Source organism: Neolamprologus multifasciatus, chromosome 12 (assembly GCF_963576455.1).
Source record: "Neolamprologus multifasciatus chromosome 12, fNeoMul1.2, whole genome shotgun sequence".
Lineage (NCBI taxonomy): Eukaryota > Metazoa > Chordata > Actinopteri > Cichliformes > Cichlidae > Neolamprologus > Neolamprologus multifasciatus.
The window spans coordinates 24853748-24877729 of NC_140450.1; the positions used below are offsets into that span (position 1 = coordinate 24853748).

Here is a 23982-nt window from a genome sequence, read left to right on the forward strand (position 1 = left end):
TGTATTTCATCAAACTTATATTTATCTGAAATCTGAGGTCATCAAATTCAGTAGCAGGCGGTTATAGCAAACCATAATTCTTATACTTTAAGCAAAATATCTGTAACCCCCCACTCCTTTCACTGCATGTCTCTTCCTCAGCTCCTCGGCCTGTATCTATTGTGGGAGGGATTAAAACGCAAAGGAAAGTAGGATGTACAAACTGAGAGATGAGGAGGGGGACGCTTCTCTGAGTAAATGTGCAGCAGCTGCTTGAGGAAACACTGTAAATAAACTACAGGGCGAGAGCTTTCCCGGTGGCCCGTGCATAGGAGAGAAATAAAGGTGGGTACAGCCGTTATTGATTGCTTCCAAGAAGTGCAGGGGGGAGAGGGGTGGGCCTTGTCCAATTTTGGACCTGAGGATATTAAAGAAATGTGAACGTATAGATTCAAAATGCTCAAACACTCTTGCAGCTTCTGAACGCAGAGACCGGTTAATAGCAACCGCTCTCAAAGATGCGTAAGGTCGTTAGCTATATATGCGTATGCGCACCACAGTCAAGCTTACATTTGAGGGTAGCCTGTACGTACTTTCCACCCTGTGACCACCAACAACAAGCACCTTCACCGAGTGCTCCAAAGCTCTCCTCCCAGAGAGGGGCGTCCACTCTATAGCCTATCAGGGCGCTCGGGCTTTGATAGAAGTACTGATGTCACATAATCAAGCCCCGGGCTTCTGAGTGAATTTTCAGGAATAAGTAAATAAATAAACGAATAACTCCCAGCAGAGGTTGGTCGTTGTTCGTCACTGAGTTTCTCAATTTCAACGAGAAGCTAATTTAATTTACGAGAGCCTAAACTATCCCCACAGTGGCCTCCAGCAGTCTGCTCTCACCGACACTGTGCTTCTTGTCCTTTCAAGAAGTGGATGGCAATTATTAGTGGCTCCACTGACTCTATATAAAACATGGATAGCCACTGTGCCGTCACTCATTCCTTATGGAAACAGTAGTAATAAAAGAAAAAGAAAACAAAGCTTGTTTTAGATTCTTTGCCACTGTGTTGTTCTATGTTCAGGTTCGGGGTTTCTCTCCATTATTGTGGGGTCCTTAACTTTAAAATAATAAAGTGCTTTGAGATTTTGTGATTTTGGTGCTATATAAAAAAAAGAAATTGTTTTGAACTGAATTATGAAATCTACTTAAATATGAACACCCTTTTCTAAGGCGCTTTCCCAAAGTTGCAAATTGTTTTACAGCTTCATAAAAAGTAGATTTGAATAAAGCAGTGTTGTGTTTAGGCATCAGCCATTAGTTTAACACATTTTAAAAGGTTAAAACAAGTTATGGCAAAGATGGAAAAGCAGTCGTTTCTGATGACTGACGTCACTTGTCGTCAGTTGTGTTAACCATTTGTTTTTGTTAATGGTCGGATGCTTTTTTTCTTTATATCGTGAGACAAGAAATGATGGTCCAGTGTATCCTATGTGAGAGAAAGTAATAAAGGGAACACTGAAGTGGCTTTCCTCAACATTTAGAGGGAATTTAACCAAGAATTGGTGTATCAGCAAACTTAGCGGTCTGAATAAAATACAGAGACCCACATATCCGGTATTTATTGTGTGCTATGGACTACTTTAAATCAAAATTGTTGAAAAGAAACTGGCAGCTCAAACATGTGGTCCATTTCAGTGATTCAAATTAGCAGAGATGAGGACTGGCATGTAGCGACTAGCTGCTAGACTGTAAACAATCTTTTTAATGATATAAAGTTAACATTTTTACACTGGACTGTATGGGGACTGACTGGATTGAAGGCGCCTGTGTGATGGTGTGGCAGTGAGTGGGGAGGGCTAGACTTCTGGAAGCTATTTGGAGTTGCTAAATACTTTCCTAGCTCAAAATAGTTTTTTTTGGGTGGTCCAGCATGTTGTGACCAGGCAGCACATAAACAGGCAGGGTGGGACACAGTCATTTCCCATTGTTAAGTTGTTTCGCTCAATGCTGCTGTGTTGCAGTCTTCATTTCCTGCCTATCAGACAGGAACACGCAGGGTAGCCTAAATCTCACATTTTCTCCACTTATAAGTGAATGAAGAACTGTTGGCGTGGGTCAGGTATTGGATCCTTTTGGCAGGGTTGAAATCCATCTCTTTGCTTTCAGGGCAATCACCCATTACACTGCGTCTCGTTTCTTTGACAGAGGATTGGAATACATGCAGTTGCACATGGATTTCCTAATACACTCCATACATTTCATTTCACTCTGATACTACTGGTTCTAAAGAGCAGTGATCGTCAACCTGGTGGCTCCTTGGTGATGATGAAATCCTGTTATGTCTAGATAATCGGTCCACAGGCAGCGGGGCCCTAATTTGTCCTCTCAAGAGTGTGGGGAGGTTCAAAATTAATAGCTGAAACTTTTCCCCCTTAGTCTGGCAGTTTATTTTCCAGTCTACAGCCTAAAACATCAAGAGAGAACTGAATCATGCACAGCGAAGACATAAGTAGTCCGATTTTAGCTGAAGAGGCAGTGCAGTATTAAATTATAAACAAATCATCCAACTAACAACTAACATTGTTTCTATAAGTGTTAAGTTTTTATTTAAAAGCATCTCTGGTGGTCAGGGCCAGGAAGCTGGTAATAATACCACATAATGAGTTTGAAAAACATTTTTAGCCTTTGCACTGCATCACACAGTCTCCATGTATGAAGTGTTTTGGTTGCTCCAGTGGAGTATAAAAACCATTTACAATTTACCTTTGCTAGTCAAGGTAAGAACTGGCGAGGAGGAGACCATGCTGTGTAAGGTTCCAGTCTGTGGTTAAATTGGCTGATGCAGTCCTCTGGCTTGCTCAGTCGGACTCATCCAAAACCCTGAGCCAAGTTTCTCACTATGTGTGCCTCTCTTTTGTGAATGGGCGGCAGCTCCCTCTGCAGGGGGCCTGGCTGCTGTTGCTGCATGGGACATCCCGTAATGCAAGCCACTCTCATCACAAGTTCCCAAGGGTCAGACCTCAAACGTCTGACTACCTAATATTTTGGTGTCTGCTCTTTGCTGTCTAAATTGAGCTGTAAATTTTTTTCTCCGCCAACTTTCCGAGGGCACTGTATGGTGAGTTTATCTTACTGTATGGCTTTCTTATCATTTCTTTATTTTTTTATATTCTTTCCTTGTTTGGTTTTTACAGGACACAGTATGAGGCACATTTTCTTTTCTTTTAACGAGGATCTGTTTTCTCCCTTTCAAGGATCTGGTTTTTTTTTGTTTTGTTTCTTCACTTTCACCTTTATCTCTCATATCTCTCAGTCGTTCTACTTGCAACATGAGGCCACTGCTGTTTGGGATTCTGCCAATCAAGGAGAACTTATTTGGCTCTCTATCTAGTGTAACTGTTGCACTCTGTCTTTTAACCCTCCTCCTGATGGTTATCTGGGGTCGAAAGAGTAAAAGATCCTTCTTCCACTTCCATCTTGACTCCCAGCTGGACCACACAAAATACCCCCCACCTCCTGGCCCCAAACCGTGGCCCCTTGTCGGGAATCTGCTCCAGGTCGGGGATCAGATTCATCTCTCTCTAACTGGGTTGAGGCTTCAGTATGGAGACATCTTCAAGGTACATATAGTTATATATAGTTTTTGTATTATTAGTTTCAGATCAACAGAGTGAGCATGAGTTAATTTATCTGTTTGTGTCATGAATCCAGCTCCGCCTTGGCTCTTTGACTGTTGTCGTTCTGAGTGGGTACAACACCATCAGGCAGGCTCTGGTTCGACACGGGGAAGCTTTTGCGGGGCGACCTAACCTTTTCATCTTCTCTGCTATAGCCAATGGGAGCAGCATGACTTTCAATGAGAACTACGGGCCTGTGTGGCTGCTCCATAAGAAGCTGTGTAAGAATGCCCTCAGGTCTTTCTCCCAGGCTGAGCCAAGGGGTTTTGGTGCCACCTGCCTCTTAGAGGAGCACATATGTGCAGAGGCTGCAGGGATGGTGCAGGTTATTCGAGAAAAAGCTGCTAAAGAGGAAACGGAGGGTATAGACCCAGCGACGACCTTGGTAACCTCAGTGGCAAATGTCGTTTGTGCACTCTGTTTTGGGAAACGGTATGACTACAGTGATAAGGAGTTTCTCACTATTGTTGATGTCAACAACGAGGTCCTGAAGCTCTTTGCAGCGGGGAACCAGGCTGATTTCTTCCCCGTGTTTCGCTACTTTCCGAGTCCATCTCTGAGAAAGATAGTCCAGTACGTCCGCAGGATGAACAGATTCATGGAGCAGAACATTGAGGAACACATTGACACCTTTGATAAGGTAATTAAGTATGCAGACTTACATGTAGGCAAGAATTTAGTTTGAATGGGGAAAAATGACAGTACAATCTGTGCCATATAATCACTGTTTACTTAAGTTCTATTTATTTCATTTTTGTACATGACTTACTGACATAAACTTCAGTTTCATAATAATCAGCAACCAGGCTTCTTAATGATTTGTGAATATTGCAATTTATTAATATATTTTTTATATTATCTTAACTTTAACTGATCTTTTGCACAGTGACCTTTAATAGATGTCGCCACAGCCTTATGTTGTAAATAATGTGTCTGTTGGTGTTGTTTTCTTTAGATCTGTGCCACTAATTTGCATCCCGGCTCTTTAATCTGACATTGAACTCATACATTGGTAGCTATGATCGTAACTGTAGCCAAAAAAATAACTAACAAGTTCCATGTGATGGACCTTTTTTGTTCTTGTGCAGAGATGGCTAAAATGTTCGCACGCACTCTAATTAGGAATTAGCAACTCTACTGGAAGACACGCGTCTTACCACAATTGATTACTGTCCCTTCCCTAATTACTTTTAAGGTTTAAAGCAAGCTGGCAGTTAAAGTAGATAACTTTATATTTGAGCAGTGACAGCTGCTTGATGTTAGAAGGAGTAAAGTTATCTGTGTTTGCAGAACCGTATCCGGGACATTACAGACGCTCTAATTGCACTTTGTGAAGAAAGAGAAGAAAGCAAAGATACTTCGATGCTCTCTAATGACCAGATCATTCACACTGTCATAGACATCTTTGGAGCAGGTTAGGCAAACTACAAATTTCACATTATGATGCTTTTACGCTTGTATTATGCCAGTAATAAATCCTAATGGTGATAATGAATTTCCCCCCTTTTTTGTGGTTTTCCAAAGGATTCGACACCATCATCGCTGGTTTGCAGTGGAGCCTGTTGTACCTCATCAAGTTTCCTGACATCCAGGATAAAATACACCAGGAAATAGGTGATGCCTTATGCTCCAATAAAACAAACTCATATGCTGTACAGTGTGCTCGGTTCTTCACCAAAGTCACCCACTGTTAGAAACTGGCAAATACACAGCTTACAGAGAATTTAGGGTATGCTAAATAGGAAAGTCCTCTCTTGTTCCTGCTCTGATGACGGACTCATAATCATTCTGTTTCTCATAGACCAAAAATAGGAGGTTGCTCCTTAATTGTTTTGAGTCCCACATCACTGATGAGTATAAGTCAGTAGTAAATGTAGTTCTTATCTATTAAAATATTCACCACAAATGGGATTCACACAGTTTACAAGAAACGGGTGGAAGTGCACCTCTCATTAGCAGCTATGCACAGGCCATACATGAGCATGCAGCCGTCTGTGATGTCTGCAGTATCAGGGAGAATCCTTATTAAAAAGACTGAACAACGGCCAACCGGAGCACGCTTTCTGGAGAGACAAAATCGGACCAGAGAAACTCACAAAAGATCAGTCCAATTTGCTGACGCTTTTTGAAGTGGGCTCAGAGAACTGGTGCTGTCTGTTCTGAGGCACGTTGTATTTTCACAGAGGGCGAGATGAAGCGAGAGAGAGACAGAGAGAACTAAGAGGAGGCAGGATGAATCAGAACAGGAGAGGGGTTAGAGAGTTCCCGGGAGACACAAAGGCGCTGACACGCAAGGCAGTGAACAGACATAGTCTGACATTATTCCCCTTTTCATCTCTTACATTTCATTTAATTAAGAGGCTTTTATTCTGTTGTTTACAGTACTGGAAGCCTTATTAGTGGAGCAATATTTATAAAGTAATCTAAAGGATCAGCATATTTTAAATTGTAATTTTTTATGATGCACATGTGCATAAAGTTTTTACAAACTGAAAGAAAGCAAACCACAGCCTGGAAATCAGTTTATGTTAAGTTTAAATTAAAAAAAAAAAATAACATGACATATTAGCAGTGTTGGGGAGTAACGGAATACATGTACCGCCGTTATGTATTTAAAATACAAAATATGAGTAACTGTATTCCGTTACAGTTACCGTTTAAAAAGGTGGTATTTAGAATACAGTTACTTTGTTGAAATAAATGGATTACTTCCCTTTTTCATATTGTCACGGGTCAGGACTGTTTGGGTTTTGTTTGACGGCTATGTTCTGTTGTTCCAGGCTCCAGCTTTACGGTTGCCATGGTTACAGGGTGACGCTCTCTCTCTGCGTGTTTCCTGGGTGAGAGAGGCCTTTTGTTGTTGTTGTGCTAAGCTAATAGGTAGAATGCTACAGGTATAGCTCTAAAGAATGTAGCATCATAGGCAGTGTAGTCCGTGCTGCAGGGAGAATGGACTGCCATACACGTTATGTGTCTGTGAGCGAGGGAGGGAGAAAAAGGAAAAGTACGAGCTGTCATCCAGCAAAAACGGGAGCTGGAAGCATGTAAATATAATAATAACCACTGCTGCCAAGAAGAGTGCCTGACAAGCCCAGTTTTAAGTAAGCTATTAAGACTCGACTGTACACCGTGTTCGTGTTTTTCTCCAAAAACAATATGTTCCGTTGGAGCAGCCTTTCAACGCCTCTCTCTGTCTCTCGCAAGCAAAGTTGACCCAGACAACAAAGTAAAGCTATTTTTCAGCCCGACACAGAACCCACCGTATTAGCCAGAGGTCCCTTTACTAGGGTTCGGAGCCGCGGACCTTCAGTAACAGTAATAAATCACAGCAATAGTACATTCACGGAGTTGTAAACAGCATGATAATATATTAAGTAATCCAAAGTATTCAGAATACGTTACTCTCATTGAGTAACGTAACGGAATACGTTACAGAATACATTTTGGGGCATGTATTCTGTAATCTGTAATGGAATACATTTTAAAAGTAACCTTCCCAACACTGCATATTAGAATACAAGAATAAAAATGAAAATAAAAATGTAAATAATGTTAACAAAATTGCAAGTTTATCACAACTTATGTCACATTTTTTTTAGACCCAAAAGATGAGATACAGATTATGTTTTATTATTTATCATTATTTTTTTAAGATGAGCATATCGGCAAACTCCAGCTGCCCAGGTTTTCCAACAAGGCCAAGATGCCTTTCACAGAGGCGTTCATATATGAAGTGTTTCGTCATGCTTCATATGTCCCTTTTACCATACCACACTGGTAAGACCTAAAGTTTTGACAGCAGTAAATTTGTTTTTTCAGCATGTATATATATATTTTTTATCACTTTCCTCTGATTTTGTTTTCCTCTCCAGCACCACGAGAGACATCACATTTAATGGGTATTTCATTCCCAAAGACACATGCGTCTTCATTAATCAATATCAAGTCAACCATGATACGTGAGTAGCCGAAAGCAGTAAAAATCTACTTTGTCTCTTTCTTTTTATCTTTTAAGACTGTGTGGATTTTTTTTAACATTTTGTTTATTTGTTAAAATGTTCATTCTTTCCCAGTGATCTTTGGGGCAATCCTGAGACATTTCGTCCACAGCGTTTCTTGAATCCATGTGGACTCCTGAACAAAGAGCTGACAGAGAAGGTCCAGATCTTCGGCATGGGAAAAAGACGCTGTCTTGGCGATGAATTTGCACGTTTGGAGATGTTTGTGTTTCTTACCACGCTTCTTCATGGGCTACGTATTGAAAATGTTCCAGGGCAGGAGCTGGATCTCAGCACTGATTTTGGTCTAACTATGAAACCACGTCCATACAGGATTACCATTTCCCAGAGATTTTAGACCGTCTGAAAACTCAAATGATGATCTTTCGGATGTTTTGGAATGTCACAGCGGAAATTAATTGTAGTTATTACTATTTTGTGCTCAGTTTGGCAAATGTGGTCAAAGCACAGACACAAAGATAAATATACACAAAGCGAACATGAGGTCATTTTACAGCATTCAGGCCATCTGCCTGCTACATTAATATCTTAAGTGACTGGTCACAGTTTAAAACGGAGGAATGAGGATGAGTGTCATTGATCAGTCCTTCAGGCCTCAAACTACATTCATGCAGGGTTCATTCCCATTTGAATTACCCCCCTCCTTCTTCTTCACACCTCTGTCATGTCCTTCTTTGCTCTTTGTCCTCCATTCATCTCCTCCTCTTAATGTAGCTTTAACTCACACCCTGTAAGCTAACTCATCTACTCTCAGTGCTGATCCCCAAATTAACCACTCATCCTTCTCTTTACCATCACTGTAACCACACACCCAGATAAGAAACAGTACCCAAAATATACGAGAGGTAAAGAGCATGAAAATGAGCAGTGTTATTTTCATAAGCTAAATGTGATGTAGTATGGCAGCAGGGTAAGCCACAATGACTTCATTAATAGTTTTGTAAATAGAAATAGAATAGACACTTTTAGCTGTTGACAAACTTTTGTTTGTGAACATTTGATGAGTGCCTTCTTTTGGAAACTATGAAGGACAGACTTCAGCTGATAGCTCTTAATGAACTGTTTCACCTGAATATTACAAGATGAATAACTTAATCTTATTGTAAATATCTGACCTCTATACGTCATGTTGAGGTAAATTAATATCACATAAAAAAAAGTGTGCTATAAAAACTGCAAACATATTAACAAATATTCAAATGATCTCAAAGCACTAATACCACTAGGTTTAAGGCGGTTATTGTTTATAATGTATGCATAAAATGTTAACTTTTGTACTATTTTTGAAAGAAAAAGTAGAGCTGATGTTGGAAATTGTTTTTTTTAAAGCATATACAGCCTACAGTTAGCCTCTTTCTATAGTAATTATAGAAAGAGTAAAACTGAGTCACGTAAAACAGCTGCAGACAGTGGCTTTGTATAAAACATGCAATCTGAAAACAGTAATGTGCCTGTGCTTGTGTGGTAATGTATACTGGCTTTCTGTCTGTACCTTCACACTGTTCTGAGTGATGATGATGGCAATGAGGCTGACTCTGAAGTGAGTAGGGGAGGACTAGCTCAGAAGGATGCCTCCAAAACACAAAAACAAAAAAACAATCTTATCTACCTAGATAGATATGTTAAGTACAGAAAACCAAGCTATGGATATGTATTAGGTAAAGTAGAATGCAAGCATTTTAACCCTATTTTAATTTTTTTAATAGATTATTTTAATAATAAATATTAACTAAGGATACATATTAAATAATAAATATTGTTTTCGTCATGAGATCTGTGTCACAGTGCTGTATTTTTATATATAGATTTTTGTGTACAAGTGGACAAATTTTCTTTGATACATTAACAGATTTTAACCTTTCCTACAATTCCCCTGACCTTTGAACTAAAGCTTTAATTTTACAAACTCATCGGTATAACTCTTGTCAACAACAGTGTAACATTGCGTGCTATTGCATGTCCATTCACAGCCGCTGAACTCACTGGCCACACACAAACATGTGCAAACTGAATGACCTACTGATTTCTATTCACATCTTCATTTACACATGGAGCCTTTTATTGTGGGGGCCCGTTTGTATACATTCATTAAGAAACCACACGCAATCCTCACAGCAACTGTCAGTAACTGCACTGTGATGTCTGTCCAACTAATTATGGCTAAATTAATATGTGAACATCTCTAACAATCTTTACTCATAACTTTATTCACTATTACGATGCAGAACGGTTCAAACATCTTCCTCTTCCACGCTCTGCCCAGATCTCAGTTTCATGATCACCTGGAAAAAAATACATTCACATTATTTTATGGTTTAATTCTAAATAGAAATGTATATATTTGAATAGCTGGCTGTGAAAGTGGCATGCACCTCTTTCAGCTGGGCAATCTCTTTGCTTTCCACATTTCTCTGAGCGTTGTTGGTTATGGCCTTCACTCTTGTTGCATAACTGCAAAGTTCAGAGAGTTCAAGTGTTATTCTGTTGCGTTTTTTAGTGCTAAAACACAATAAAACACTGTTTTTTCTCTCTTTGTTACATAAGAGATGTGAGCGTCTCGTCAAGATTGTATTCTGTAGGAGAGATGTTGACGATCGTCAGAGTTTTAGCATTTCCACCCAAAGAGTCTTGCATCACCTGAGAGAGATGAAACACATTTTGGTTGAACTGCTTGTCTACGTTGGAGTTCAGAATTAAAAAACTAGAATACTGACTTTTTAATTTATTACTTGTGTTAGCTTGCTATTCCTGTATGGCACATGGGGCAGTTCGGCAGATAAAGCTGAGATCACATCACCCAGTGCACTCAAAGACTTGTTAATGGAGTTTGCCTCCTGCACAGAGGAGAACATGGAAGAATTTAAAGAAGTCATGACAAATCTTTCAACCACTCACTGACCCATGAAACAAGATAGGAGCAGACCTTCAGCTGGTGGTCCTTGGCACCTGTTTTGGCTGCTCGCTCACTGCCTGCCAGGTCTACAAGGCTCAGCTTCCCACTGCTTACACTCCCATTTGTCAGATTCCTGCTCTCCACCACGATGCCAACAATAAGATGAGAGCGGGAACTCTCCACATTCATCTCTTTAAAAATGACAAGTATACAACAGGACAAAGAAAGATGGATTTTTATATATTTCTGGTAAGTGCGACTTCAGAAGATGTTGATTAATAGTCAGTCCTCAGATTCTCTCTCTCCCTCCCTCCCTCCCTCCCTCTCTCTCTCTCTCTCTCTCTCTCTCTCTCTCTATATATATATATATATATATATATAAAGGTTTAGCATCAGCATATTGTTGCTCTGCTGCTTTCTGCTGCTTTCCAGATCTGTAATGATGTACCTAAATGCCACCCCACTGCTATGACTGTAACTAACACGATTAATCCAAACCAATTAGCAGGACCCTATTTGAGGCTTTTGCACGGAATCGAGAGCTCACTGGTGGCAGAGATGTGTCGGTTTGCGCAGGCCTGCTGGAACAGAGCGTAGAGCTCCTGGGCACTGGAAGCCTCTTTTGTCTCTGCTCCTTGGGCGAACACAACTCCCTTTCTGTTCCTCTTGATCTCCACCCGCCTGGCCTGGCCATGGGATTGAGTGTGTACATGGGCCTCACCAGCCTGGCTCGCAAAGAGGTCCTGCAGCCTGTCATTGTAGAGCTCCAGCATATAGGCTGAAACCTAAAAGGAAGCACAGTAACCAGGAAGAGAGGAACAAAGGGAAGCAATGTCTTTTTTCCCCCAAACATGGTTTGTTTATATGCTGGTGAAATAATGTCTGCTACCTTGAAACTGAATTTAGAGCTGTTCTCGCGCATGATATCAAACATGGCATTGAAAGCTCTCGGGATGATCCCGGGATTCTTCTGTTCCTTGTCCCCAACCATAGTGAAGGTCTTCCCTGAGCCCGTCTGGCCATATGCAAAGACACAAACGTTGTAACCGTCGATAGCTAACTGGATCAGCCTGTGGGAAAAACATTTTCCTCAGCTGAAAGCATCAAAATATATGGAAGGCTTGATGTCAAGTTACCTCAGGAGCTACCTCACTGTTTCTACTTTTCCATCAACTCTTGAAATCTGTTTTTGAACATAATTTGCTCCCTTTCAACGCTACTAAACAGCCATAACATTACACAGCAGCAGAATCCCAAACTGAGCGAAACAGTCTACAGAGGTGGCACAGCAGCATGAGCGAATGCAACATCAGCTGTCGTCTGTGTACTGGCAATGAAGGAATTTTATTTTGTCTAACGCATAAGAGCTCCCACTCATCACAAATCCCAATTTAACCCATGCTTGAGTGCCTCCATGCAGCACATGTTAGGTAACTGTAGCTTTGGTTAGCCTGAGCTGGTACCTTAAAATAGTAGAAGCTACTTTTTAAATTCACAGAGGTTGCTATGATACAAATCTGGGACTCCCTGTGTCTGTTATGTCACATTGAATAAACAGGGCCGGGCCCCTCACCTGCTGGTGTCATGAAACAAGTCTTCCTGAGAGGCTTCAGCACTGAACACCTTGTCAAACTGAAACTCCCTTGGTCCACGAGGGGTTTCTACGGTGACAGAGTATTCATCTATTTTCTCCACAACGATGGCGCCACCCTGCGCAGCTTCGGCTCGGCTCACAGGGCGAATCCGACAAAACACTCTAATTTTACCTGAAGAGACATGTTTTTCTTTTTAGTTTAGGTCGAAACTAAAATGTGCTACATGCAGTACAGACACACATGCATACCTTTCATATCTTCAACCATATTGTAATATTTTTTCCTCAGGGTCCTTTCTGAAGTGTAGTTCTCAATTATTTTCTTTTTCTCTTCTTTTTCTTGCTTCAGCTTGAAAAAACCATGATGATAATGAAAGAGTTATCAAAGTGAGGAATGCATAACATAAAATCAAGTATTTACAGCACTTTGTGTTAAAACATTCTATAATCAATGTTTAGAATAACAATGGGGCTGCTTTGGTACCCTGTTGGGCTGTTGATTTATAATATAAGTGACACCTAATGAGCTGCATGTATCTGTAAAAGCTCACTGTGGACAGATTAATGCCTCTGTGGTTTCTGTAGTGTTTGGGTGGACAGATCTGACCTGATGTGGTAAAAAACTAACCTGATCCTGCAGCAATAGAAGCTGCTGACCGGCACTCTTAACTCCACCCGTGGTTTGGCTTGCCTCCTGACCCAGGATATCCTCCAGTTCTGAAACTGCACAGTCTGAGTGGAGATGGAAAATACAAGAGTGATATGTAAAAGACTAATTAGTTACTACTAGTTACTAATGTATTATGACAATGAGATGTACATTTTTGTTATATAAAAGAAGTGAAGAATGTATGTGATGTAACTATATGGATTCATTTACTATTACTGGCTGGAGCCAACATATTCAGGAAATATAAGATGTATTTACCATTCATCACAGGGCTCTCTCCATTTTTAATGCAAGCTAAAGCGATTAGACAGACCTCAATTTCCCTCACTGTTTCTTGCAATAGAGACAGATTTGACTTGTATTTCTCTGACCTGTGAAATATAAGAAAACCTTTAAAGTAAAGTGTGTAACTTAACTTAACCTGATATTTTGAAATTAAGCAGTTATTACAACTATTAAGAACCATTAAGAATCATTTTTTCCCCTTTCTTTCTTTTTGTTTGTTTGTTTGTTTGTTTTTTCAATTTCTAACCCCTCTTGGTCAGTGGCATCCTCTCTGTCATTGCTTTCTTCTTGAACATTCTTGAGTCGGTCCAGTTTGTTTTTGGCTTCGGCCAGAGCAACCCGATTGTCCTCAATCATCTGGTCTAACAGGGCTCTGGTTTCAGGCACTGCACTGCAGATTTCATGAGCCTAAAGAAAGAGAAATTGATGCAACAGCCCAAATAAATCGGGGAGGAAAAGAGATGATTTTTCTTTGATTTTGTTGCTGGCAGTTGATTTTCCACATAGTTTAATATTAACTAGTGTGTGAGCAGCACCTTGTGTATGACGAGGGAAAGCAGAACGCCACAGGGTGGCTGAGGCACCGGAGGGATGGGGCTTCTCTCTGCCTCCAGCAGTTCAGTGATCTCCCTCTCCCTCTGGTACAGGCTCTCCTTTAGTTCCTCTAGACGAGCTTTAGCGCCCTCCAGTGGTTGATCAGAATCACTGCAGTCCTTCATTTAAAAAGTGGGTTAGTCCACCAAACATAAATCAAAACAGAAAAAGCAACACTCTAAACTTTTCTTCTTATTGTCCTTTTCATGCTTTATCCTTTATTTGAGAAACAAGCTGTCACAACAACAAATTCAAACCCACCCTTGTCTGTTGCTGTGCTGACAGTCCTTCAATCTCCAGGTTTTCACCTTCCCCTGTGGTTTCCTGCTGCTCCTGTGTGGAGACCACCAACATTTCTTGGACTTTTCCTATTTCTTGTCGGGCCATCTGTAGCTCCTGCAATGCTGCTTAAGGCAAAATGGTATGAATAATTTGTTAGGCACAAACATTTGGTGTTTCACAGACTTTAACATCATGGCAGATAAACTCACTGGAGGCCTGCTGACTGTGCAGGGCATCCAGCCTGTTGGAGAACAGTTCCAGCATTTTGCTCTAATTGAAAGAAAAGAAGAAAATCTATGTGATTATATTGTTAAAATAGACTCAATGTTCTTCTCAAATATAGCCACAAGAGTGTGCTCTCATTCAGAAGATCGATGATTGACGTAAGAGGCCATGAAGTCTGCCAGACTGCTATGCAACCTTTTCTCTGTGCCACTGCAGGGCCTCTTCCACGCTCCTCTTCCTCTCAGCTCTATGTTCCTTCAGCAACAGCTCGTTTTGAGCTTTCAGGCTCTGCAGGAAACAGGAACACGAATGCATGTAAATATGCATCCGACCACTCAATATTTCAGATGTGGATTACAAGGAATATGAACTGGAAAATTAAAAGTAGAAATGTACCACAACAAATTTGCAGTAAAATGAGCAAGATTAAAACAATAGAGGTGTTCATGTACGGCAAATAGGAGAAGGACTGCGACCTCAACTTTAGCCTCCCAGTCTGCTTTTTTCTTCTCCACCTTCTCCTGGTAGACGTCCAGGATTTTTCGCAGAGTATTTAACTTGTTCTGATAGTGAGATCTGATCTTCTGCACGGTACAATCCTGATGAGAGAGGACCCTTGTCAGTACTGTTTTGTTTTAGTAGACTCCCTCACACAGACACTCACACACATCATCACCTGGTTCTCCCGCATTGTCATCTGGAAGTTCTCTTCCAGCTCCTGGACCATTTCCAGATGCCTTTTACTCATGCTTTCCATGTCCTTGGCTATCTGTTTTTACAGCGCACAGTCACTAACAGATATCAGATAGACACAAAAATGCATCCTGGTATCATGATCCTGATCAAATGCCTTCGAGGGCAACAGTGGCACAATCAAGGCAGCCATGTGAGTGTGAATGAGAGCAAAACAACAGTGTCTGACAGTGTCTTCATTGTGTGTCTGCATGCCTGCAACCAGCCAAAGCACTAAGTAAAAGGTCTGAAGAAATATTTATCATCCACTGAGAAAGAAGAATAAGCTACTTTGTCTGCTTTGACCATGCTAACATGCATCACAGGCTGATTGAGATTAGGATGTTAATTTTTTGTTTTTCTTCTTCTTTTTGCTATTTCACTTTGGAGTTGCCCAAGCAGGTCATCTGTTTCCATCTGCAAGTTCAAAGAAACTAATTATCTCCCTTCTTACTTTGTCCCTGAATCATCCAACCTGAGCTGTCTCTCTAACACATTAATCCGTGATACCTCCACTAGTGTAAAACTGGTTCTACTTTAAATAAAACTCCACTGGTCTGCACGACTGTCCTGTGATGATCCTCATTGTTTTACCTGAGCAATGCAGAGTTCAGCAGACTCATAGGGGATGTAGACCTTGCCACCTGGTGACTGCTCAACTTGATCTGCATCACTCCTGCCTGGCAACTGAGATTCTGATGAGCCTGCAGAAAGAGCACGCTGCAAATGACTGTTTATTACAGAGAATGGGGCTTAGTTAAAGTGATAATTAGTAGCAAACCTATCTCTCTAGTGCCATGCACAAGGAGCATGATTTTAAATCTGTACACAGGTAAAGTTCTCAAAGTATACTTGGAAATCATGTTAAAATGATGACTAAGCTTGTAAAAGCAAACGCACATAGACGTAAACTAGATAGACTGCATTGATCTACCTGTCTGCCAGTTCATGTTGGGCAATCAGCATGTGGCACATAAAACTTCACTGAAACAGTTTCTAAAAAGGGATCAACAATGCAGCCATGAATAATCTGCTTGTATTCCTATGTTAACTTGTGCTCTGTTTGTCCATTTATGTATATTCTATAGATAGTCAATTTAAGGTCTGCCTAGAGAATGGATTACAAATCAAATTAGGACATGAATGCAGGGGTGTCTCGCAAGATTCACATTTCATACTCCTCCCTGTATTAAAACGAACAATAATAAAAAGTAACTTTTCCACACTCCACCACACCCACTGTCACACTCGTCTCACAGCAGAGAAAGAAACTAAATTGCAAATTTAAAGTACTATAAAATTAACATTTCAGTATATGTTTTTGCTCTGAATCTGTGGTTCCCAACCATTTTGTCCTTTGACTCCTTAAAATGAAAGTGTTATTTGTATTTTTCGCATGTATTTCTGTATTTTTTGTATTTTGCTGTTTTTTTCAATTATTATTCCTGTCTCAGCATATCAGATATGATTTAGCTTTTGAGGTTTGCTGGCCTTAGTTTGGGATTTATTAAACCTAGCTATTCTTCATCCAAATGCAACAGTGAGATGCTGCTTTAACACTGATGCTTTAGAAATTTAATAATGTTGTGCACTATAAAACACGGTCACCATCACCAGTACTTTTTATTATTGCTACTTTAAGTAAATTTTTTTTTTCGTGATTTGTCACAGACTGTTTTACATTGTTGCATTTTTAAATTTTATTTCAACGCAATTACTGTGTAAGCAGAAACTGAACACCCATACTGCAGGGGAAACACGCACACACTATAACCCCCATTTCCTCTCATACAATATCCTTTGTAGGATATTGTAAGTAGTGCACTTTTCTTTTCTTTTTCTTTTCTTTTTTACAGCACCTTGGTTGACCTCTTGTCCATTGTGTTTCCTTCGGCTGGCAGTGATCCAGCGCCTGAACGCGGCCCACCTCTTCATCCAAAGAGTTTGGGGATAAGCAACAGCTTGAACAGTTAAGCACATGTTTTTGGAGAGTTGCAATCAAAACTGAATAGATATGAAAAAGCAGAAGGCACAGGTTCTGTAAGCACATATTGTCTATTGGAAGCTTTCTTTGTAATCCCTGTGTAAACATAAACAGTTTCCCTAATTTTTTAAGTCGCTTAAGTGAAGAAAATTGTAAATTCTCACCCAACTATCTAATTATATTTATATAATTTATATATTTATATATACAATTTTCTTTGGATACACCTTCTCATTTAATGGTTTTACTTTATTTTCATGACTCTTTACGTTACATTTCTCACTGAAGGTACAAAACTATGAATGAACACATATGGAAATATGTAGTAAATAAAAGCATGTGAAATAACCCAAAGTTAGTTTTAGAGTTTTAGAGTTTTATAGTCACTCTGTGGTCCATTTCATCCCAAACCATCTCCACTGGGTTTAGGTCAGGGGACTGTGGAGGCCAAGCCATCTGGTGCAGCACCCCATCTCTCTCCTTCTTGGTCAAATAAGCCTTACACTGCCTGGAGGTGTGTTTGTCCTGCTGAAAAATAATTGATGATCCAACTAAATGCAAACTTCTGCAGGATGCAGTGGAAGCCATGCTGGTTCAGTGTGCCTTCAATTTTGAATAAATCCCCAACAGTGTCACCAGCAAATCACCACCACACTATCACACCATGCTTCATGGTGGGAACCAGAGACTATCCATTCACCTTTTCTGCCTCGCACAAAGACATGGCAGGACACTTTTCCTTAGTAGTGGTTTCTTAGCAGCTATTTGACCATAAAGGCCTCATTCACACAGTCTCGTCTGAACAGTTGATGTAGAGATGTTTTGCAATTTTTGAGACTGGTAACTCGGATGAATTTAACTTCAGCAGAAGAGGTGACCCTTGGTCTTCCTTTGCTTTTTGTGAGCCAGTTTTGTTGTAGCCCTTGATAGTTTTTGCAACTGCAATGGGGACACATTCAAAGTTTTAGCAATTTTCCAGACTGACCGACCTTCAGTTCTTAAAGTAATGATGGACTGTCGTTTCTCTATACTTAGCTGATTGGTTCTTGTTATTATATGAATTCTAAGAGTTGTCAAATAGGGCTGTCAGGTGTGTACCAACCTGACTTCTGCACTACACAACTGATCTCCCAGCCGAAATTAAGAGGGCAAGAAATTCCACAAATGAACCCTGACAAGGCACACCTGTGAAGTGAAAACCATTTCAGGTTACTACATCATGAAGCTCACAAGGGTTTGCAGAGCTGTCAGCAAAGCAAAGAGTGATGACTTTCACAAATATATAATATATATTTTAAATATAATTTAAAACATATTTAGAGTTAATAATCTGATTTAGTTAGTATATACAATTTACAAAGTAGTAAAAAATAAAGAAAAAACATTCAATGACAAGGTGTGTCCAGATTTTTGACTGGTATTGTATGTATATATAGAATTAAATAGTCATGATACTTTACAGGTGGAAGCTTGTGAAATACTTTCATTGTTTGCTTGTCTACTTTTTTTTTTACCCAGCTTGCTTGTAGACCCACATAGCAAGCAGGTCTGGCCCAGATCTGGTATCAAGCTGGCACTGCTGGCTGACTTCTGGCATGATAAGACATATGTCACCCAGATATGGGTCAGACCTGCCATAGATGGCACTGTCGATGTGATGGCATGCCATATCTGGCTCGATTGTGGTTTGGTTTATGTGGCCTGGGCTCATAGAAAACAGGTCTTCCCTGGATCCAGCATCAAGCTGGCACTTCTGACTGACTGGTGTCATGGCAGAGTGTATGTCAACCAGATGTGGGTCAGGTCTGGCAATGATGGCACTATTTATGTTCCTATTTTCCTATTTTAGTCAGAAGACCCAAATGCCATGTTGCAATACTATACTGCTAATGTAGCCAACATTTCAAATGCAGATTTGACAGGTTTGTGAGTGTATACTTTATCCAAAACCTAGTGACGGTTTACTTGTCTTTGCACGTAGGTGGCTGTAGCTCAGGAGGTAGAGCAGGTCACCTACTGATCGGAAGGTTAGTGGTTCAATCCCTGGTTCCTTCAGTCTGCATGTCAACTGGGTGAATGTAGTTAGGAAGCACTCATTTTAGAGAAAGTGTGTAAATGTGGCATGTTGTATAAAACACACTGAGTAATCTGGGAGCATATAAAAGCATCAGGCCATTCACTGTCTGAACAGAGTTTTGTCATGTTACTTTCGCACTTTTGTGTTCCGGCACATGTTGTTATTATATGGCTTGATTACATGGCTTGCAGCTCGTGGCTGCACACAACTTACACATGGCCCACATACCGCAAAGAATGACAGCCGTTTGGTGGCCCAGATCAGGTTTGCCAGAGGTAATCCACACATGGGCCAGCGCAGGACCACCGGTGTGTCTGCAACTGGCCTTGTGCTGGCCCATGTACTGTCAACATATATATAAAAGGTAGCATAGAAAGGTTTAAAATATTATGTCACATTTGAACTCTGACCTCTCATTCAAGCTCAATGCATTGATCTCAAGGTCAAAGTGATAATACAGTAATGCCATAAAGAGCATTTAAAAATGTTTCTTACTGTCATTGTTTGCATTGACAGCATATATGCATTTATGGAATAATATATGGGGATTCTTAATATAACATTACTTTGGACCTTTGACCTTTTCTTCAAGGTCAAATAAGGTTAAACCTCAATAAAATGTCTTTTATCTTTTTCTTGAATGCTTAAAATTCTACTGCATCGGTTTGTTTTGGGAGCATTCAGATTGTGATACTGATATATGGGGATTCTTACTGTCACATTTCAGCTGGTATCCATATATCATGTGACATTTGACCTCTGACCTCACTTTTGCATTTCACATCTGCCTTTTTTTCAAGTTGGGCCCAACATGTTAACTATCTTTACACAAAGTATTGTCAAGAGAATGAGCTGCCTAGATAGAAAAAAACTGAAGGCCTCCCGTTCTCCAGCCACCTCCTCCAGCTTATGCCAGGGAACACCAAGGCATTCCCAGGCCAGCCGAGTGGAGGAGTAGTGACTCTACTCTAAGGGAGCGTCCACCCATACAATACTATTCTCCTACAAGTAAATACTGCTCAGAGTGAGCTAATCTGGTTGAGGTTTGTACTCTCATGACGCCTCTTTATTATAACGCATTTATGATCATTTTATTGCACTTACATGGAAGGACTCTTGGGAAAAAGAAAACACGTAAATCACTTGGAAACATTTCCATTTTATTTCTAAGATTTCAAACATGTCTTACATTTTTATGTTGAGTAATTCATGGTATTCAGTTTAATGTCTATTTACATTTCTGAAGGCTGCAATCAAAAAGTAGATTATAACACAATTAATATGTTCTAGTTAAGTAAAAAGTTAGTTCTGGCTTACTTTCTCTCTCAGTTCAAAGCTTTGCCACTCACAGCCTAATCCAAAATATTCAACAAGTTGGCCCTGTTTGACAGCTTCATCATTCTCCGTGTCATGCCGAACCCATCCCACCCTCTGCCCTCTTTTGTTCCTCGTACAGGAATGTGGGTGTGTTGTCATGTTGTAACTGTCCTCACAGAAACACCTTTCAGCAGAGAAACAGAAATTATGTCAGGAATTGGAGAGAAAGTTACTGGAATACAAACACAGTTATCCAGTTGAATGAGTTTAAAAGTAGGCTATAGAAGAGCCCAGCGGTAAAAGGCAGAAAACAGGGCAAAACTGAAAGTCAGCTGGTCTGACCTGTTGTGGTTTTCTCATACTGGTCAAGCTGTGTGTTGTGAATAATCGGGCATGGCCTTTCATCTTGAAGCTCTGGTACACTGCCTGGTAGCTCTTCCAGCGTCTGCGCTGCCACGGGGACTTTAGCAACCCTCGAGGACACCACACGGTCCTCGGGGCAAGCAGACCTGAAAGTCGTCTCCCAGGCAACTGAGAGAAACATATTACATATGAACTATAAATACAGACAGTGAAATGAAAAGATGAGGTATGATCCTTCCCTCCACTGCCATTACTTTGGATAGACTTTTGATGGTTGTAGACAGAGAAAAGGTGAAAGAACAAAAAGGAGGTGCAGCATGAGGACACGCAGCTTTAAGGTACTGATAACATCTTCATGGGATATAGAGACCTTTAAATCCATGAGAATTCAATTGCACATAAAAAATAATTGTGAAAAACACACCTGGTGTCATTTCTATTCAGATGTAGTGGCTACCAGTTATTAATGCAACTGTCATGTAAGTCTGTGTACTTGTCAGTGAGTATGTGTGCGTGCATGTGCTTCAATCTGGTTCCACAGGTTCTCATATCTAGATTTTCAACCAGGTTCTTTTAGGAACAATGTGTTCTGTTTTTTTCCAATGCACTGGCTGCTTCAATGCTTTACAAAGGAGGCAGCCAAGCAGCTGAAATATTTAACCCATGTCCAACTTCATCTGTCTGCCCCCAATACCCTCTGTCAGCTCTATTCTTATGTGATATTAGATACAACAACAACAAAAAACAACAACAACCAAGGATGCTGTTTTCACCATGCATACAAATAAAAGCCATTAGTAATGGGACTTTGTTTTTAAACTCACATTGCTTGCCTGCAGGAGCTACAGATCGATGTCTTCCTACTTTCTTTCCCAGGAAGGTCAATGAATAGGATCCACCCTCAGCTCCGGGAGAGTTCACGTACATTGTGTATATAAATATGTGGTGCAGGTCACTGCTACACTGAAAAAAAAAAGGCCATGTTGGATTTACTTAATTCAATAGTGGACATTGGTTACACACAACTGTTTTGCTTTGGCAGAAACTTAAACAACTGAGTTAAATCAACACAACTTATTCATATTCAATAAACCTGTGCATTTTGTGTTGATAAAGCATAATTGAAACATGTTTAGATGAAGTAAGTTGAGCTCTTGGAATATTTTAATCCTTCACAATTTTGTGATTTTATTTCAACACTATTCAATAACTTTTACCCCAATACTACTTGGTCACTTAAATACTACATGTTGTCTTCATATTACATAATGTTCAACAAAGTCTAGAGTCTGGTTAACATAAAAATTTGATGGATTTACAACAACTACCATCCTCCTATCTTTTGCTGGGTTGCAGGGGCATAACCCTGAAGTGATAGGGTAAGAGGCAGGGTACACCCTGGACAGGGAAGCATGTATAATGTAAACAGAATTGGTCCTAGCACTGAACCCTGTGGAACTCCATAATTAACCTCAGTGTGTGAAGAGGACTCTCCATTTACATGCACAAATTGGAGTCTATTAGATAGATATGATACAAACCACTGCAGTGCAGTACCTGTAATACCTACAGTATGTTCTAATCGCTCTAATACGATATTATGGTCAACAGTATCGAACGCTGCACTAAGGTCTAGCAGGACAAGCACAGAGATGAGTCCACTGTCAGAGGCCATAAAAAGATCATTTGTAACCTTCACTAAGGCTGTTTCTGTGCTGTGGTGAGCTCTGAAACCTGACGGAAACTCTTCAAATAAACCATTCCTCTGCAGATGATCAGTTAGCTGTCTGACAACTACTCTTTCAAGGATTTTTGATATGAAAGGAAGGTTGGAGATTGGCCTATAATTAGCTAAGACTGCTGGGTCTAGAGATGGCTTTTTGAGTAAAGGTTTAACTACAGCCACCTTGAAGGCCTGTGGTACATAGCCGATTATTAGAGATAGGTTGATCATATTTAGGATCGAAGAATTAATTAATGGCAGGACTTCTTTGAGCAGTTTTGTAGGAATGGGGTCTAAAAGACACGTTGATGGTTTGGAGGAAGTAATTATTGAAGTTAACTCAGAAAGATCGATTGGAGAAAAAGAGTCTAACTTAACATCAATGGTAGTAAGAGTAGCTGTAGATGATATTACATCTGTGGGATGATTATTGGTAATTTTTTCTCTAATGATTAAAATTTTATTTGTGAAGAAGTTCATGAAGTCATTACTAGTTAACGTTAAAGGGATGGTTGGCTCAAAACATGAAATTTTTGTGTTCAAATTACAAGGTAGCCTTTTTTAAGTTAACAACCACCCAATTTATATTTTTCGTTACCGAAAAAGGTAGAGGCGGCTGCTCGACTTGACTGAGATGGATGCCTTCCTCACACCACGATCCAAAGCGCACGAGACTGAAATCCCATGCGGTGTCGCGAGATTTAACATTGATATATTATTGACTTACTTCACTCAAACATGATATGAACAATTTAATCTACCCGCTCTGCATATCATGTAGTTTCTACACTATATAGTTACACTTAACTTTAAAGCATGAGGCAATTGTGTTAAATACACGCAAGATGCTTACATAAATCCAAGAGATGGACAATCCCCTTTTTTTCAGTGTATTCTTTAGGTTGATCTCTGTTAAGTTGACACATGAGAGTGGACCCGTCTGAAACACACAAAAAGGAAAAATCATGTTGAATTTTGAAAGCTAAAAAAAAATGAACTTATAGACTGAAAATCCTCAAATATTTTAATCTATATCTTGAACTTTCAATCGCGCCCTCAAACTATGTGCAGATGTCTAAATGCCCACTCAGCAGTTTCACTCAAGGAGTGTAATCCTTCAGTCAGCCACTCCAAGCTACTATAAGCTGCAAGCTTCAGAACAGGAAAAACTGAAAATCCCAAACTTTCATTGTGGACCTATTTTTATTTTCAGATTCTGTCATTTCACTGTGCCGTATCAGGACAAATCTTCAGCTTCCTTTACTAAACTTGTGCAAATTTACTATAACAGCATCCACTAAACTGTAAAAAATATGCAAATGAATGTATATTTAAATACAAAAATGTAAAAAAGAGAGAAAAAAAAGCAGAACTACCTGGTTGTCAGAACAGCTCAGATCCCTTTGATGTGATTCAGGCCAGGGTGCTGCTGTGCTGATCAGGAGAACGAGATGATCCTGATCTCTTATGGGAACCAAACTCTAAACAGTCTTTAAATATTAAACCTGCAGAGATGGAGTTTCACCGGGTACCAGCTTAAACTCTGCACAGCCAGAGGGTAAAAAGATGC

At 40.1% G+C, this 23982-nt stretch overlaps 2 protein-coding genes across 5 annotated transcripts; one reads left to right on the top strand and one right to left on the bottom strand.

Annotated features, from left to right (window-relative positions):
* Positions 1-84: 84 nt before the first annotated feature.
* Positions 85-9376, top strand: cyp1d1 (cytochrome P450, family 1, subfamily D, polypeptide 1). 3 transcript variants are annotated; one of them, XM_085180145.1, is made up of 8 exons: positions 85-324; positions 3291-3597; positions 3689-4294; positions 4945-5068; positions 5179-5268; positions 7308-7431; positions 7527-7613; positions 7728-9376. In XM_085180145.1, exons 2-8 carry the CDS (start codon positions 3307-3309, stop codon positions 8008-8010), a joined length of 1605 nt encoding a protein of 534 aa, XP_085036271.1. In that variant the 5' UTR covers positions 85-324; positions 3291-3306; the 3' UTR covers positions 8011-9376. The 3 variants fall into 3 exon arrangements, with proteins under 3 accessions (XP_085036271.1, XP_085036272.1, XP_085036270.1); XM_085180146.1 differs by lacking the exon at positions 85-324 and adding an exon at positions 341-3095; XM_085180144.1 differs by lacking the exon at positions 85-324 and having other exon boundaries at positions 341-3597.
* A 44-nt stretch (positions 9377-9420) lies between these two features.
* On the bottom strand, positions 9421-22049 carry kifl (kinesin family-like). 2 transcript variants are annotated; one of them, XM_085180141.1, is made up of 22 exons: positions 21514-22049; positions 20669-20857; positions 16808-16909; positions 15543-15652; positions 14893-14985; positions 14693-14815; positions 14412-14504; positions 14201-14261; positions 13971-14113; positions 13652-13828; positions 13363-13523; positions 13089-13201; positions 12789-12892; positions 12410-12509; positions 12140-12332; positions 11456-11636; positions 11114-11351; positions 10597-10757; positions 10403-10507; positions 10213-10310; positions 10046-10124; positions 9421-9955 (listed from the first exon to the last, which is right to left on the bottom strand). In XM_085180141.1, exons 1-22 carry the CDS (start codon positions 21614-21616, stop codon positions 9905-9907), a joined length of 2778 nt encoding a protein of 925 aa, XP_085036267.1. In that variant the 5' UTR covers positions 21617-22049; the 3' UTR covers positions 9421-9904. The 2 variants fall into 2 exon arrangements, with proteins under 2 accessions (XP_085036267.1, XP_085036266.1); XM_085180140.1 differs by lacking the exons at positions 20669-20857; positions 21514-22049 and having other exon boundaries at positions 9427-9955; positions 16808-16976.
* Between the last annotated feature and the right edge of the window lie 1933 nt (positions 22050-23982).

Bases quoted from the DNA above. Each gene is read 5' to 3' on its own strand.
- kifl (XM_085180141.1), bottom strand. From the start codon at position 21,616: ATGTACGTGAACTCTCCCGGAGCTGAGGGTGGATCCTATTCATTGACC. The intron at 14,986-15,542 runs GTAAAACAATGA...CTGTAAAAACAG, and splicing joins CTGAACTCTGCATTGCTCAG to ATAGCCAAGGACATGGAAAG. The intron at 9,956-10,045 runs GTGCATGCCACT...ATTTTTTTCCAG, and splicing joins AGATTGCCCAGCTGAAAGAG to GTGATCATGAAACTGAGATC.
- cyp1d1 (XM_085180145.1), top strand. From the start codon at position 3,307: ATGAGGCCACTGCTGTTTGGGATTCTGCCAATCAAGGAGAACTTATTT. The intron at 4,295-4,944 runs GTAATTAAGTAT...CTGTGTTTGCAG, and splicing joins ACATTGACACCTTTGATAAG to AACCGTATCCGGGACATTAC. The intron at 5,069-5,178 runs GTTAGGCAAACT...GGTTTTCCAAAG, and splicing joins CATAGACATCTTTGGAGCAG to GATTCGACACCATCATCGCT.